Source organism: Arvicola amphibius, chromosome 13 (genome assembly GCF_903992535.2).
Source record: "Arvicola amphibius chromosome 13, mArvAmp1.2, whole genome shotgun sequence".
In the NCBI taxonomy this organism is placed as follows: domain Eukaryota; kingdom Metazoa; phylum Chordata; class Mammalia; order Rodentia; family Cricetidae; genus Arvicola; species Arvicola amphibius.
In genome coordinates this window covers 41,450,224-41,465,843 of record NC_052059.1, presented here as the reverse complement: position 1 = coordinate 41,465,843, position 15,620 = coordinate 41,450,224, and the positions used below count along the sequence as shown (strand labels likewise).

Sequence of the window (15,620 nt, the reverse complement as noted above, 5' to 3'; positions counted from 1 at the left end):
TACTTCCAGACCCCAAATTAGATTGAAGACCAGCTGAAACATCCAACCTAGCCTCATGAACTAAACAACTACCAGATTCTTCGCCTTTCCTTTAAGAGACAGTCATTGTTGAACTAACCATCCAACAAACAGAACAAAGCCTGGACGACAGCACATGTGCTTACAATATGGCTTATTGAACATTTGAAGCCTGCTGCTGAAATCTGAAGACCTACAGCTGAGACTAGAAAATCTTTTTAAAATATTTCTGCTTACTGAAAATGTACTTGGCCACCTAAGGGCTCTGACAGAGATCTACCAGCTTTGGGATTACAGACAAGTACCCGAGCTGTGTCAGGAGTTTAGGCAGGTGCAAAGGAGACACACTCAGATTCTCACACATGCATACCAATTTACCCACTAAGCCACCAAGATGGTTTATCTCTGAAGTACTAATCAAAAACAAAATAAAATGGAATGTTTTATTAAATTTGCTCTCGTAACAATTTTGTACATATATGTAGTGTATTCTGACTCCTCGCACCTTCACATTCTTGTTTCCATCCCCCCCTCCTGGGAGTCCCTTTCTCATACTCATGCCTTTCTGTTCTGTGACCCACTGAGCTCAACAAGGGCTGTCAGTACAACATGAGTTTGCTACTTATTCACTGGAGCGTGGTGAGCTCATCAGGGGTACACAACTAAAGACAATGTCTGCCCCTCCCCCCAGAATCCATCAATAGCTCATATTTCAGCAGAGAGGGATAGGGCCAAATGGGCCTCTCACCCACCTATGATTGACTGTTGACAAGCCCAGTCCTGTGTAGGCCCGTGCTGACAGCTGCTGCCACTGGGAGATCGTGATTGCACTGGCTGTCAGGCCCACAAAGTAGCATTTCACAAAACTACAAGACTGTTAAAAAAAAAAAAAAGAAAAAGAACAACAAAAACATTGAACATTTGAAGCCTGATGCTAAGATTGACTCAGTTAATTAGCTTGTGTGTACTTAATAGGTGTCTATTTATTTAATACAAGGATTCCAAGATCTGGAAATTACTGATAACCCATTTTACATCTGAGAAAACCAACAATGGAAGATTTTAGGAAATTTGTTCAAGAGTGTGGAGTTACTATATTGTATATTTCAGACTTGAAACAGCTCATTTTGACTAGAAATCTCTCAATAAACACCTTCTACTCCCAAATGCCAGAAAGAGTTCCCCTAAGTTATACACTCCTCTTGTTTCAGAGAACAGACAACTGGGACCACAACAGCTGCTTTACAAACAGGTTCACTCTGTCTTTGCATTTGCTTCGCAGAACACATGTCATTATTTTCAGGCCAACCCTCAAACATTAAACAAAATATTGTGAAGAAAGGGTCTGTTGAATTACAGCAGGACAAAAGAATAGTGTCAACTCCTAAAAGTAATAGAAAGTCCTCTACTGTCTTCCTCCCCAACACAATCAGGAATGAATTCATATGTTCTAGTTCCTATCACGACCTCCACTATTAAGATTTTAAATTATGCTAGTTCTAAGGAAAAATAGGAATAAAGTCAGGAAGAAAAAGGGCTAACGCAAGAAAGCAGTCAAATTTATTTGTACATATTTAACTCTACAGCCCAAAATGGTTTCCACTAGTCTATTATTGCTAGGGAACTTAAGTGTACTGCTGGTGGGACTGTGAACTGGCCCAACAAGGCTTACCATAGGATACGCCCAGCTATACCACTCCTGGCTATAGACCCAAAGGACACAAAGTCAACATACTACAATAAACTTGCATATCCATGTTTACTGAAAGCACTAGTCACAGAGGCCACAGTATGTTATCAGCCAATGTGCCTGTCAACAGGTGAATGGATGAAGAAATGGTATACAAGCCTGTAGTGAGAGCTGCGGGCTGCATTCCTGCCGCCCGGATCCAGGCCGCCTTGCTAGTTTATGCCCTGAAATAACAACACACAAACTGTATTCATTTAAACACTGCCTTGCCCATTAGTTTCAGCCTCTTACTCACATCTTGACTAACCCATATCTAATAATCTGTGTAACACCACGAGTGGTGTCTTACCGGGAAAGATTCAGCATGTCTGACCTGGTGGCTGGCTTCATCGCGTCTGTCTCCCTGAGGAGAGGCATGGCGGTCTGGATCACTTAGGAGAGGCATGGCATCTGCCCCAGAGAGGAGAGGCGGAGCAATTGTCTGAGCCATCTACCTCACTTCCTTCTTCCTGTTCTGTCTACTCCACCTATCTAAATCCTGCCCTATCAAAAAGCCAAGGCAGTTTGTTTATTAGCCAGTGAGAATCTTCCATCACAAGCCAGATGATGGTGGTAGCACACACCTTTAATCTCAGCCCTCGGGAGGCAGAGGCAGGCAGCTCTCTGTGATTATAAGGCCAGCCTGGTCTACAAAGTGAGATCCAGGAGAGCCAGGGCTACACAACATAGTGAAACCCTGTCTCAAAAAACAAACAAAAAAATAGTATACATACATAGAAGAGTTTTAGTTAACAAAATCATGTTGCTTGCTGAAACTAGATGAAATTGAATCATCAGATTAAGAGAATTAAGCAAGACTCCAAAATATAAACATTTTATATTTCCCCTCATTTGTGGATCCTAGATTTTACATACATACAGAAAGCTACTTATTTATATATACATAACGTGAAATCAGAAAACAGATTAAGGTAAAGACTAGTGAAAGGGAGAACAGGCAGAGGGAAGAAGAGGAGAGCACAGAGGACCGAACAGTCTCAAAGTATATGATATACTTGAAACAAATCATTTTTATGAAATCCATTACTATATACAATGAATATGTGGCAATTATAATGCAAAGGTGGAAAAGCAAGTTGTCTCAGTACAAAGTACTTGCCACCAAGCCTAATATTCTGAATTCAATCCCCCAGATGAGCCCCTATGGTAGAAGGGAAAAAAGACTCCTGCAAATTGTCTTAAGAGTTTCCAAATGCATGCCATAGCACATGCACGGCCACCCTCACCCATACCCACATGACCCACATAAACAAACCAGTTTGTTTTTTTAAAAGAATAATAGCTTGTTTTATAACCCAAGTACCTGGGTTGTATTTATAAAGGCATTTTCTAGTTTTAATTAAAAACTTTAAGATTATCAGTGTGTGTGTGTTTATGTGTGTACAAACACCATGTGTATATGACGAATGTAGACATGCCAGTTATCTGGCCAGTATGAAGGCCAGAAAACTACACTGAGAAGTCAGGTTTTTCCTCCCTTGCTTATATGGATCCCCTGGGAACTAAACTCAGGTCATCAGGCTTGTGGGGCAAACACTTTTATCAAATGACCACACCTAGATTTCTTTAAGCTGTGTGTTGGGAATTCAAGTTCAGATCCTCATGTTTGTGCAGCAAGCCCTTTGACCCACTGAATCATTTCCCTAGTCTTCCCCAAGGTATTTTCATAGTCAAGTTTCTTGACTATTTATTGGTGTATATTAACAAATTATATTGTTGAGGTTCATGTTATTAACATTTAACTTCAAAGTTTTACATAACTCCCTATCGGTTAAGTTCTGTTTTCAGTAGTTTACAATCAAATTTTTAGAAGTGATCTGGCCATGTTTCTTAAGAAAGGAGGAGTCTTATTCCTGGAATTTCCAGGGCCATTACTATCTGTACCAATTTATTTTGTAAAAATTTATTTTTATTATTTTTAAATTATTCTTTATTTTTACCTTATGTGTATAGGTGTGTTTTGACTGAATGTACATCTCTAGTATCCAGAGAAGCCAGAGAGGCCAGCAGATCCCCTGGAGCTAGAATTACATGAAGCTGTGAGCCAACATGTGGGTACTGAGAATGGAACCCAAGTCTTCTGGAACAGAAGTCACTGCTCCAAACCCTATTTTATTATTTTTAATTATGAGCATGCATGTGTGTCTGTTTAGGGGTATGTACATGGGTGCAGATGCCCATGAACTTTAATGCCCTGGATCTGGAGTTACAGGTAAATGTGATCCACTCCACATAGGTGGTAATTCTCTGTAAGAACAATACTCACTCTTAACTGCTGAACCAACTCCAGTCCATACACACACATATACATAAATATATATATATATATAAAAACTGAAACAAGGATTTTATTGTGTAACCCTGGCTGGCCTGGACTTTGCTATGTAGATCAGGCTGGTCTTAAACTCGAAAAAATCAACATGCCTCTGCCTCCAAAATACTGGAACTAAAGGAATGTGGCACCATGTCCACCTCTACTTTTTTCTATGCTAAACTAGGATCATGTGAAGAGTAACCTGGAGATTTTAAATACTTAAAAAAAAACTAAATTCCAAACTAAAGACACTTTCTCTTTAATAATCAAATTCAAAGAAAGATAATATCTGGGATTTTTTTATTTTGTTGTGTTTCTCAAGGCAAGGTTTCTCTGTGTAGCCCTAGCTGCCCTGGAACTCACTCTATACCAGGCTGGCCTCAAACTCTGCCTTCTGAGTGCTAGGATTAAAGGTACATGCCACCACTGCCCAGCTGTATTGGGTAATTTTAAAAGTTTGTAGATTTTGACTCAGTAAATTAACTTGTGAGAATTTATTCAAATAAAACTATCAGAGATCCATTAATTTAATTATTTAGCAATTATCAAACTTCCTTTATGCAAAATTTATTCCTATGAAGAAGGGTGTACATGTATTTATAGTATGAACAAGTCAGAAAAAATCAATTAAGATTTTTTAAAAAAAAAAACAGCAGTTAAGATATTATATTACCACTAGAAACTTTATTACCAAATAAAGTTTGTATATGCGTATAACTAATAACCTAAAAAAATGATCATGATTGAGCATGCCTGAAGCCCTAAACCTGAGCCCAGCACAGGAGAAACTGGGCTTGGAAGACACACCCTATAATTCACACTTGAAGACAGCTCAGAAATTCAAGGTCACCCTTGGCTACTACACAATGAGTTCAAAGTCAGTCTGAGCTCTATGTGACCATATCTCAGAAAAAAAGAACAGAAATAAAACTTACAAACTCCCAGACAAACTAATCAAAAGAAACAGAGAGAAGACACAAATTAAAAATAAAGATGAAAAGGAAACTACAATAGATTATGATGAAATCCAGAAAGGAGACTGCTTCAACAACATGCTTCTCCCCTAGACCCTGGGAAATCTAAAACATGAATAAATTTCTAGAGCTCTATGAGCTACCAAAACTAAATTTAAAAGGTGTAAGTAAAACTGATCCTAGGAAGCAAGGAGATTAAAGCAGTGTAAAAATCTTTCCATAAGGAGAAGCCGGGACCTAGCCCTGCCAGTCTCCACACTTTAGGAAAAGCCCTAACACAGCACTGCAAACCGTTCCTCATAACAAAAGGGAACAGACGCTATGAAACTCACTCCACTAAACCAAATGTATTCTAGTAGCAAGCCACGGTAAGGATAAGACAACGAAAAGAAAACCGTACATCAATTTCCCTGTGAAAATTCTCAATAAAATTCTTGCAAATCAAATCCTTAAGACACATAAAGAAAATCATTCACCATGGCCAAGCTGGTTTCATCCCAGGGATACAAAGTCGACTCGATATATGAAAACTGGTATCTAATACGTGTGTGTGTGTATGTATGTATGTATGTATGTATGTATGTATATATATGTGTGTGTGTGTACAGACAGACAGACAGACAGATAGATAAAAGTCATGATTATCTTCATAAATTCAGAAAAGGGTTTTGTCAAAGTGCAACATCCCTTCCTGATAAAGTTCTGAAGAGAGGTTAAAGGGATAGCTCGGTTGGTAAAGTGCCTGCTTTATAAGCATGGGACCTGAGTCAGATCCCCAGGATGAATGCAGCAGGTATTTGAAATCCGAATACTGGAGAGTCAGAGACAGGCAGATCCCTGGGGTTTACTGGCCATCCAGTCTAGCCTACTTACTGAGTGAACTCTAAGCCTTTGAGAAACCTTGTCTCAAAAAAAAAAAAAACTGTGAAGAAAGAAAAAAGGAAGGGAACTCTGTGAGTTCAAGGCCAGCCTGGTCTACAGAACAAGTTCCAGGACAGAAAAATCCTGTCTCAAAAAACGAAACACAACAAAAGAAGGAAGGAAGGAAGAAGACAAAAAAGAAAAAAGGAGGAAGAAGGTAGAGGCATCTGTCCTCTGGCTTTTACATACATATGCAGATGAACACACACACAACCCTGGAGAAACTAGGACTAGAAGAAACATATCTCAATACAATCAAGGCTATATACAACAAACCTATGGTAAACACTGCTCTAAGTTAGGAAAAAACTGAAAGCATTTCCTCTCTAGGTACTCGCTCTTATTGCTCCTATTCAATACAGCGTTTGAAGTCCCAGCTAGGGTAATAAAACAAAAGAGAGGAATAAGGGTCATACAAACAGAAGTATCACTAGTTGTCAATGATATGACACTATAGTTTAAAGACTCCACTAGAAAACTCTTAGATGGGATAAATACTTTAAACACATTAGCAAAATATTAAGTCAACACACAAAAGTAAGTATCTTTCTACATAACTTTCCAATAACTAACTTGCGAGACAAAAGGCAGGTGGATCTCTGTGACTCAAGGCTAGCCTGGTCCACATGGTGAGTTCCAGATCATTTAGAGTTACATGATTAGACCTTATTTCAAATAAACAGATAAAATAAAATAGCTTCAAAATATAAAATGCCTAGGAATCAATCTAACAAAAGTGGTAAAAAGACCCCTATAATAAAAACTTTAAAGCACTTAAGTAAGATGAAGATGCTAGAAGATTAAAAAAATAAACCAACAAACAATAAAATGTCTCATGTTCTTGGATTAGCAGAATGAATACTGTGGAAATAGCTTTACTATTAAAAATACCTATGGACTCAATACAATGCCAGCCCTATTTCTAATGATATTCTTCACAGAACTAGGATAATGTTAGTTTGTGGGCCAACTTGACACGATGTAGCATCACTGCAGAGGGAGGCTCCAGATTGGACTGTGGGCACCTTCACTGCTAGGAGAAGACCCATCTAGTCTCTTAATTGAAATGGGAAGACCCAACCTGAAAGTAGACCGCACTTTTCTAGGGTTCTGGTCTCTGCACTACACAAGTCAGAGTAGGGAAAGTTATATGAGCACTGGCACGCATGCATTTAACCCTCTCTGATCCTTACTGGGGATGTGAGGTAACAAGCTGTCCTAAGTCTCTGCCTCCTTGACTTCTCTGCTACAATGGACTGTAACCTGGAAATGTGAACTCACCCTTTCTCTCCGAAGGTGTGCTTTTTTTTTTTTTTTGGTTTTTCGAGACAGGGTTTCTCTGCAGATTTTTTAGAGCCTGTCCTGGAACTAGCTCTTGTAGACCAGGCTGGCCTCGAACTCACAGAGATCCGCCTGCCTCTGCCTCCCAAGTGCTGGGATTAAAGGCGTGCGCCACCACCGCCCGGCCGAAGGTGTGCTTTTATCACAACAATAGAAATGAAACTAGACCAGGCTCTACTGCAGCCAGGGTCCATGCTGATGTCTGAGGTTCCTATTACCATTCATGGCCATGTGGATGCCTGAAATCTGAGGCCATGTTAGTGTCTGAGGGCCACACTGCTGCTGAGGCTGTGCCAATCTGGAAAGCCTGCACTGCCACCTGGGGCAACACTTGACATTCAGACCCAGCTGCTGCAGAGAACCATATCTGGGTCCATGGTCCTAACATAGCCGGGGTCTGTGTTAAAGTCTGAAGCCCAAGTTGCCACCAAAGGTTACACAGAAGTTGATCTGGGCACAACCTGTGGCCATGTTGGTATCTGGGAGCCATGCCACCACCAGAATCATCCTGATCTGAGTTGCTTGTATATCCACCCAGAGCCAAGATGTCATCTGAGCCCAAGCTGCTGCTGAGGGCCATATCTGGGCCAATGGTCCTCCTGCAGCTGCGAGTCTATGTTGATGTCTGTGGACCATGTCACCTCAGAGGATCGTAGGAACCATGCATGATGAAATCAAGAGGGTCATGCTGAGCTGGCCCCACCCTTCACAGGCTCTAGGACAGTTGGCCTTGCCCTTTGCTGGACTCTGTAGCAAGAGAGCTGGTCCAACCCTCTTGTGAGAGCTGACTGTTGTGTCCCCACCATTAGATGGCCCCACCCCTTATCACAGGTGAGGGAGGAGAGTGATCCTGATGGTACCAATTCTTACCTGAGGGTGGGCACCACAGTAGCCTGGTCTGACTAGTTCAACTACCACCCAGACCCACAGCCTGAAGCTCATGAAGGGTACTCCTATGAAATGATACCCACAGGGTGACTGCAGAATGTCTGAGAGGAGTTTCAGTGAGAGTCCAGTAATGATGGTGCATTGGAAACCACATGCCTTGAACCAGACCAACAACTCATTGTAATGAACATATCTGCAAGTGAAGTTGATTAGACAAAGGGTATATACTGTGTGACACATCCCAACTCCCAATGCCACCAGGACAAATGAAGATGTGTTGGAGAGGCAGAAAAGATGGAGGAGCGAAGAGATTTTTGTTGTTGCTGTTTTGTTGGTTTTAGTTTGGTTTTCAGGGTGAGGGGTTGTTTGTTTTTTAGTTTTGTTTGCTTGCTTGTTTTGTTTTGATTTTTATTTTAAAATTTTATTTTGTGGGTGGGCATTGCAAGGGAAGATAAGGAGGGACTGGAAGGTGAGAGAAATCAGGGTGCATGCTATGAAATTCCAAAGGATTCAATAAAGAAATTATGCTAAATTTAAAAAAAGACATGAAATGAAATGGAACTAGACTATGGACGGACAAAAGATCACAAATAACTATAAGCAAGTTATCAGGATAGTTGATCTCAAGCTATGCTGTAAAGCCACAGGAACAAAAACTGTATGATACTGGTATTAAAAAAACATAGGCCAACAGAATAGAACAGAGAATTCAGAATTAAACCTACACAGTTATAGTTATCTATTTTTTTGACATTGGAAAAATTCTCTTCAAATGATGCTGGGTGAACGGCAGTGCTAGTGCATGCCATTAATCCCAGCACTCAGGAGACAGAGGCAGGCGGACCTCTGTGAATGTGAAGCCAGTCGGGTCTACAGAGTGAGTTCCAGGACAAGGTTACACAGAAAAAAAACCTGTCTCAAAAAAAAAAAAAAAGAAAAAAAAGAAAGAAAAGACGCTGAGGTAACTGAACATCTACCTGCAGGAGAATATGAAACAATCCCAATGTTGTGCCAGTGGGATGGCTTAGTGGGGAAAGGCATGTGTTAAGCCTGACAACCTCCATTAATCCCATAAAGCAGAACACATGAGGTAGAAGAACTGACTCCTGAACGTTGTCCTCTGACCACTACACATGCACTGTGCCATGTGCGTGCATAAACACACATACACACACTAAATTATAATGAAAAACCAACACAGGGCTTGGTGTGGTGGGGCACACCTTTAATTAACTACAACACTTTGGAAAACAGAGTTGGAAGCCAGCCTGGTCTACATAGTTAGTTCAGGCCAGCCTGGGCTACACAGTGAGACCCTATCTCAAAAAAGAGGGAGAAAAATGATACAAAATGAATCAAAGACTTAATATACAAACTGAAATCTTGAAACTACTAGAGAAATACATACAAACACTTGAGACCCAGGCACAAAGAAGTTTTTTCTAAAATGATTCCAACATGGGAAGAGTTGACTGTGGGATTGCATGACACAGGATGACAGTCAGCAGTGAAGACAAAACATACAGAGCGGGTGGGAGGGGAGAGAAAATGTATTTACCAACTATACATTAGATGGAATTGATATGTAAAACTGATAAAGAACTTCAAAAACTAAATATTATTAAAACAGCATTCACTCGATAAATAGGCCAATGAACTAATTGAGCACACAGTTCTCAAAAGATATATATGAGCACTAAAAACATGTTCAACATCTTCAGCCATCAGGAAAATGAAACTTAAAACTGCTTTGACATTCCATCTTGTCCAAGTCAGCATGGTTAACATCACAAACACAAATGTTAGCAAAGAAGAACCTTAGATACTGCCAGTGGTAAGGTAGAATAGTGTAACTATTATGCAAGCCAGTGTAAGAATCCTTAAAACTGTAACTCTACTACTGGGAATATATCCAAGAGACTAAAAGTCCAAACACAAGAGACACTTGCACAACCATACTTCTTGCTGATACTACTCACAACAGCTAAGAAATAGAACAAATGAAAGATGTTCATCAATCCAAGCACAGATAAAGAAAATTCAGTGCATAATTACAATAAGATTTTATCCATCTACAAAGAAAAATAAAAGCATGATTACTTGTAGAAAATAAATGCAAATGAAGAAAAATCATATTAATAGATTTGTAGAAAATAAATTATATTAATCAAAATAAGTCAGACTCAAAGACAAGTTATGTTCTCTCCTATAAAGATCCTAGATTTAAATGTGTGTGTGTGTGTGTGTGTGTGTGTGTGTGTGTGTGTGTGTGTGTGTGGACAAGAAAGTTGGATGTGAGAGATGACAAGGGAGGAAAAGACCCTAACATATGAAATGGAAGCAAGGGAAGCCATCTAGAAGTAGAAGGGAACCAGCAAGAGGAAGATAGAAGGATGGAAAAGAAGAGTGCGGGGGGGGGGGGGTGGAGTGAATAGAGAAAACAGTAATGATGTATAAGTATGAAAACAGCACAATGAAACCCACTACTTTGTATGCCAAACTAAAATGAAAATAAAAACAGAGCTAGTGAGACAGCTTAATGATTGAGAGCACTTATCTTAGAAGCCTGGCAACCTGAGTTCAACCCCAAGAACTCACGTAAAATTAGAAGGAGGAACATACACACAGACTTATAGACACACAGACACACCATAGTCGTCATCATCATAAATCTTTAATTTAAAACAAAAATTAGAAATTGTAGCAATACTCTTTCATCGGGACCACCAGTCCACAAATAAAAACATGAAGGCTTATAGTTAATTATAAAAGTTTGGCTTTTAGCTTAGGCTTGTCTCAATTTGCTCTTATAACTTAAATTTACCCATTTTATTATCTACGTTCTTCCATGTGGCATTACCTCTCTTCTTGCACCTCCTTCCTAGATCCAGAAGGGCCAAGAATCTTTCTAAGGCTCAACCTACTACCTCCTCTGTCTCTCTATGTGTCCTCAATACTCCAAAACTTCTATGGCTAATTCTGGTCAGCTAGAAGCTAGATTCACCCTCTGATACAAAATAAACTTTACTGGCAGTCTCGGGAGTGTCAGAGTACAACACAGAGTACCCCACAACAAAACAGCCTAAGAAAACATGAAAATAAAAAGCATTTTAGTGCCATCAGAGGCTACTCCTGGGTGATAAAATTATCACTAACTTTATATTTTCTACTTTCTAGATTTTCAAAATAAATAAATAAACAGAACTTTAAAAACATCCTTACCAGAATTCCATCCACAGATGAAACTTTCTCCCAAGTTAACCAAGCTCTTTCTCTGACATTATCAGGTATCTTTAACTTCTGACATAACGCAGTAAATTCGGGTTCTTCAATTTCTTCAAACTCAAGCCTACCAATTGAAAACAATTACAAAATACATACACTTATAAATCAAACCAATTAAGCAAATACTTGTTTCTATAGTTTGCACATATCAGCACTGTTTTTGAAAGAGATCATCTCTAAGTGTTTTAAGGTCTTATTTTATCTTTGAGTGACATTGCATACCATTTAAACATATGCTTATCTTTTTCATGGTCTTTCCAAAATAAGAATACCACACAGCGAAAAACGGCTGCTAGCATAGTGAACCAAACATCCTCCAGAGCAGCAAACAGCTCTGTGACAGACAGTAGTGCAATAGCTGAATCACTCTGGGAAGATGGGGCAACTGCCACAGCAAGAAGAGAAACCACACAGCAGCCAGTTCAGTTCCAGCAGGAGCAGCAAACTGCAGCCTTACTTATTGTGTCACAGGTTCTCAGCCTCTGTGCATTTCTTAGATGATGATGAACTTGACAGGGATTATTGCATCACATGGTTCATCCCTATCTCTTTGACCTTTCTTTTTTCTAATTATTTACTTCATATGTATGAGTGTTCTGCCTGTATGTATGTATGTGCACCGTGTGCATGCCTGGTGCTTTCAGGGGCCAGAGGAAGGTTGAGTTCACCAGAATGGAGTTCACCAGAAGTGTCAGCCACCACGTGGGTTCTACGAACGGAACCCAGGTCCTCTGGAAGAGAGCAGTCAGTGCTCTCAACCTCTGAGCCATCTCTCCAGCCCTCCCCTCCCCTTTGACCTTTCTTAACCATAAGCTTTTAATAAATAGCTAATTCCTTTTGATATGTATTTGAAATATAATAACAACATATGAAGAGCAACTTAACTCTTAACTCATAGGGAATTTACTATGATCTTATAAAAAAATCATATGCATGGTTTTACTGAATTTCCACATCAGCCATACTTGGTGAGTATTCTCATTCATGTTTTACATGTTCACCACACCAGAGAAATTAAAGCAATCGCTACAAGCATAGTAAGTGAGAAGTAACCAGGATAATGAACCCTATAGGCTAACTCCATCATCCGTGCCATTAACCACTTTTCCAGCTGGGCAACTCCTTCTTCAAAGCATAATTAACTTCTGCATATTTCAATAATGAAAGTGGTTAGCAGTCCCCTGTCTCAGCTTCCATCTATAGTACTTAGGCCAGAGACAACAAAGAAACAACACCTCAACTGTAAAAGTAGACTATCATTGGAAGTTCAGATGGACTGGGTTGAGCAATTCTTCTAAGCTTCAGAGTGAAGCAGTCCTCTTATCCTTGCTAAGAAGTCATGTGCTACATGACACCAGTCAATAAGGCAGTATACAACAGCAGTCCTGTAAGATTATAATGGAACCGAAACATCACTTAGAAGACATCTTAACTAGCACAATATTGCAGCATAATGCATTTGTTGCTTGTGCTAAAACTTAGGGGGATGCTGCTGTAAACAAGCCTACTACATTGCCATTTGTAGAAAATGACTGCATATACAGTGACATACAGGACACTATCTGAAAATAAATGCTTATGTTACTGGCTTGTATGCTTACTGTACTATAGCTTTATCACTATTTTACAGCGTTTCTGTTATTAGAAAATAAAGTTTACTGTATTAACAGTGTGTTGTTACACTGGTAGCAGCCTCTTACACCAGCAGGGTTTACCACCTCTGCTGATTGCAGCAGGACGGCACAAGGACTGATCTATGTGCCGTCGGTATTTACTTAAGTGCATTCTGCAATGATCACGTAGAATTCATTTAATGGCACAGTTCAGAGGAGGCAGCAATTCCCTATGGTGAAGCACGTGACTGTAGGTAATTCGGAGATCAACTGTCAGTGCTTACTTATGAGAACCTCTGTGGCAAAGAGTAACCAAGAAGAGACTGCCTTGTACAGTGTTCACAGGAGCGTTTGTGAGAGTCCCCCAAAGTTACTCCTATGCAAAAGGGAAAAAAAAAAAAAAAAACGGGTTCTTCCTCACCCAGGCAATGTGTATGTTTATTCTAGAATAATCAAGAATATTTCCAAATCTGTGTAGATGGCATGGAATCTTTTAGAATAGATGTTACTGCTCTTTCTAAAAGGAAACTTTCACACACTGGGTATATCCGAGTTTAATTAGAAACGAAAGCAAAATCTTCCCCTGGAACATTCTCCAAACAGTTTTCATTCTGTACTTATTTTCGAATGAATATGATTCTTATTTGATCCATGAGACAAACCCATCTAAACATACAAATTTTTAATAGACTTGGACAAGGCATTTCCAAAGTTAGTTCGGTCTATTAAGAGTATGGGGCACACAAAGAACTGAGATGTTCCTGAGGATAAAGGAACTTGGTAGCCTGACAGGGTACTGTATGCCTACATTCCCAGAACTCGGGAGGCAGAGGCAGGAGAATAGAGAGCTCAAGGCAAGTCTGAGCTATACAGCCAGAGCACTTAAAAAAGAAAGAAAAGAAAAAAAGTCAAGGACTTAATGATGGGCTAGAAATGGGAGAGAGAAGATGGCGAGGGACAGAACTGATTCCCATTCTGCAATGGCTCTCAAAATAAAACCGGTGCTGACAATAACGACACTCATATTGTTTCAATTTCTGTTACTTAATCACACAGTAGCACGCTCAAGAAAAATAAAATGTTGAAATACAATAAATATCTCTCTGTCGTTCCTATTGGATCCACATGGACTTGCTTTAAGTTTAGCTTCCATTTAATAAATGGAGAGAAAGGTTCTTTGAGAGAACACGGTACCAAAAAGAAAAGAAAAGAAAAGAAAAGACCAGAACGGGGTGGGGGGGGGGGGAAGAGAGGGAAGCGACACCAAGATCCTTGTAAGCTCAAAGGCAAAAGGCAAAAAATAACGAAGCACGCCGCGGCCAATCAGCACGCAAGAAGAGTGCTATCCTGAAAAGAAAAGGGGGGGAAAGTTTAGAAACCTGCAATCCCTTGCATTTCAATGTCTCAGGAAAGTTTTGCCCACATACCAGCTCTTCTAAGAGTTCGGCTCCCCCAGCCGCCACAGATGGCTTTAAATCCCCGAGGCCTCAAAGCATTGTTCTAAGGCAACCCCCCACAAAGCCCGGGAGCTGAGGACCCAGCGAGCAATTGACACCCACGACCCTGCGCTTCGCCTACGAGGCTTTTCTTGGCCTCTCCCAGGACCGAGCTGCCAAGGCAGCGCACGCCCAGAGGAAAAGGCTCCCAACTGTTGCATCTCAGGACTGCAGGAGAAAGTCAGCCGACCCCGGCCGGGGTGCTCCGATCGCCACGGAAGGAAAAAGAGGGGAGGGGGGGAGGAGAAAGCAAGCAAACACCGGTCCTTTTTCTTTTTCTTTTTTTTTTCTTTTTCCATTTTTATTTCAATGTTCTTGGTCGGACGGGGGCTCTCGGGACCCGCCGGCTCCGCGCCTGGCCGTCGCTGGAGCGGAGCCTGCACCTGTCACTTCGCTCGGGAGCAGGAGCCCCACCCGCCCGACACCTGTCAAGCCGCAGCCCAGACCCCTCCGGGATGCCCTCGCCATCGCCCACGAGCCCGGGACCCTGTCACGGCGCCGCCGCCACCCCGCGGAGATGGGGGGCAGGGGGTACCGAAGTGTTCCCGGGGACCCCGGGCTGGCGCCGCTCCTAGCGTCAGCCCGGCCCCGCCGAGATGCGCCCGGCGTCCCGGCGCCCGCGCCCCTTTCCCTCCCTCCCTCAGTCCCTCCCGCGGCGGCCGCGCTCCTCACCTGGCCAGGGGCAGCTCTTCGGGGCCGCTGTCCGGCTCGGGGTCGTCCTCCCGCGGCGGCGGCGGCGGCGGCGGCGGCGGCGGGGGTTCGGCGGCCGCGGCTCTGCGCGGGGCTTTGGGCGGCATGACGCGCTGCGCGGGGCCGGCGCGAGCGAACGAGCCAGGCGAGCGAAGGAGCGAGCGAGGCGCGCGGGGAGGCGGGCGCGCGCGCACGCCGGGCACGCCCCGTCCTCAGCCGACTCCCGTTACCAAAATAATGGGAACGTCCCCCTGAGGAAAACCGGACGCGCCTGGCAACCGAGCGCCCGGGCCAACCGCGGGAAAACGTCACTTCCGCCCGCGGCGTCAC

The 15,620-nt window shown here is 41.9% G+C and overlaps 1 protein-coding gene across 1 annotated transcript in view; it reads right to left on the bottom strand.

Moving 5' to 3' along the window:
- The window catches only part of Rb1 (RB transcriptional corepressor 1), a 135,247-nt gene extending 119,844 nt beyond the window's left edge, over positions 1 to 15,403 (bottom strand). Inside the window, exons 1-2 of the mRNA XM_038310142.1 lie at positions 15,273 to 15,403; positions 11,429 to 11,555 (exon numbers count right to left, since the gene is read on the bottom strand). Of these exons, the coding sequence (XP_038166070.1) occupies positions 11,429 to 11,555; positions 15,273 to 15,397 (252 nt within the window). The 5' untranslated portion in view covers positions 15,398 to 15,403. The remainder of the gene's footprint in view (positions 1 to 11,428; positions 11,556 to 15,272) is intronic.
- Between the last annotated feature and the right edge of the window lie 217 nt (positions 15,404 to 15,620).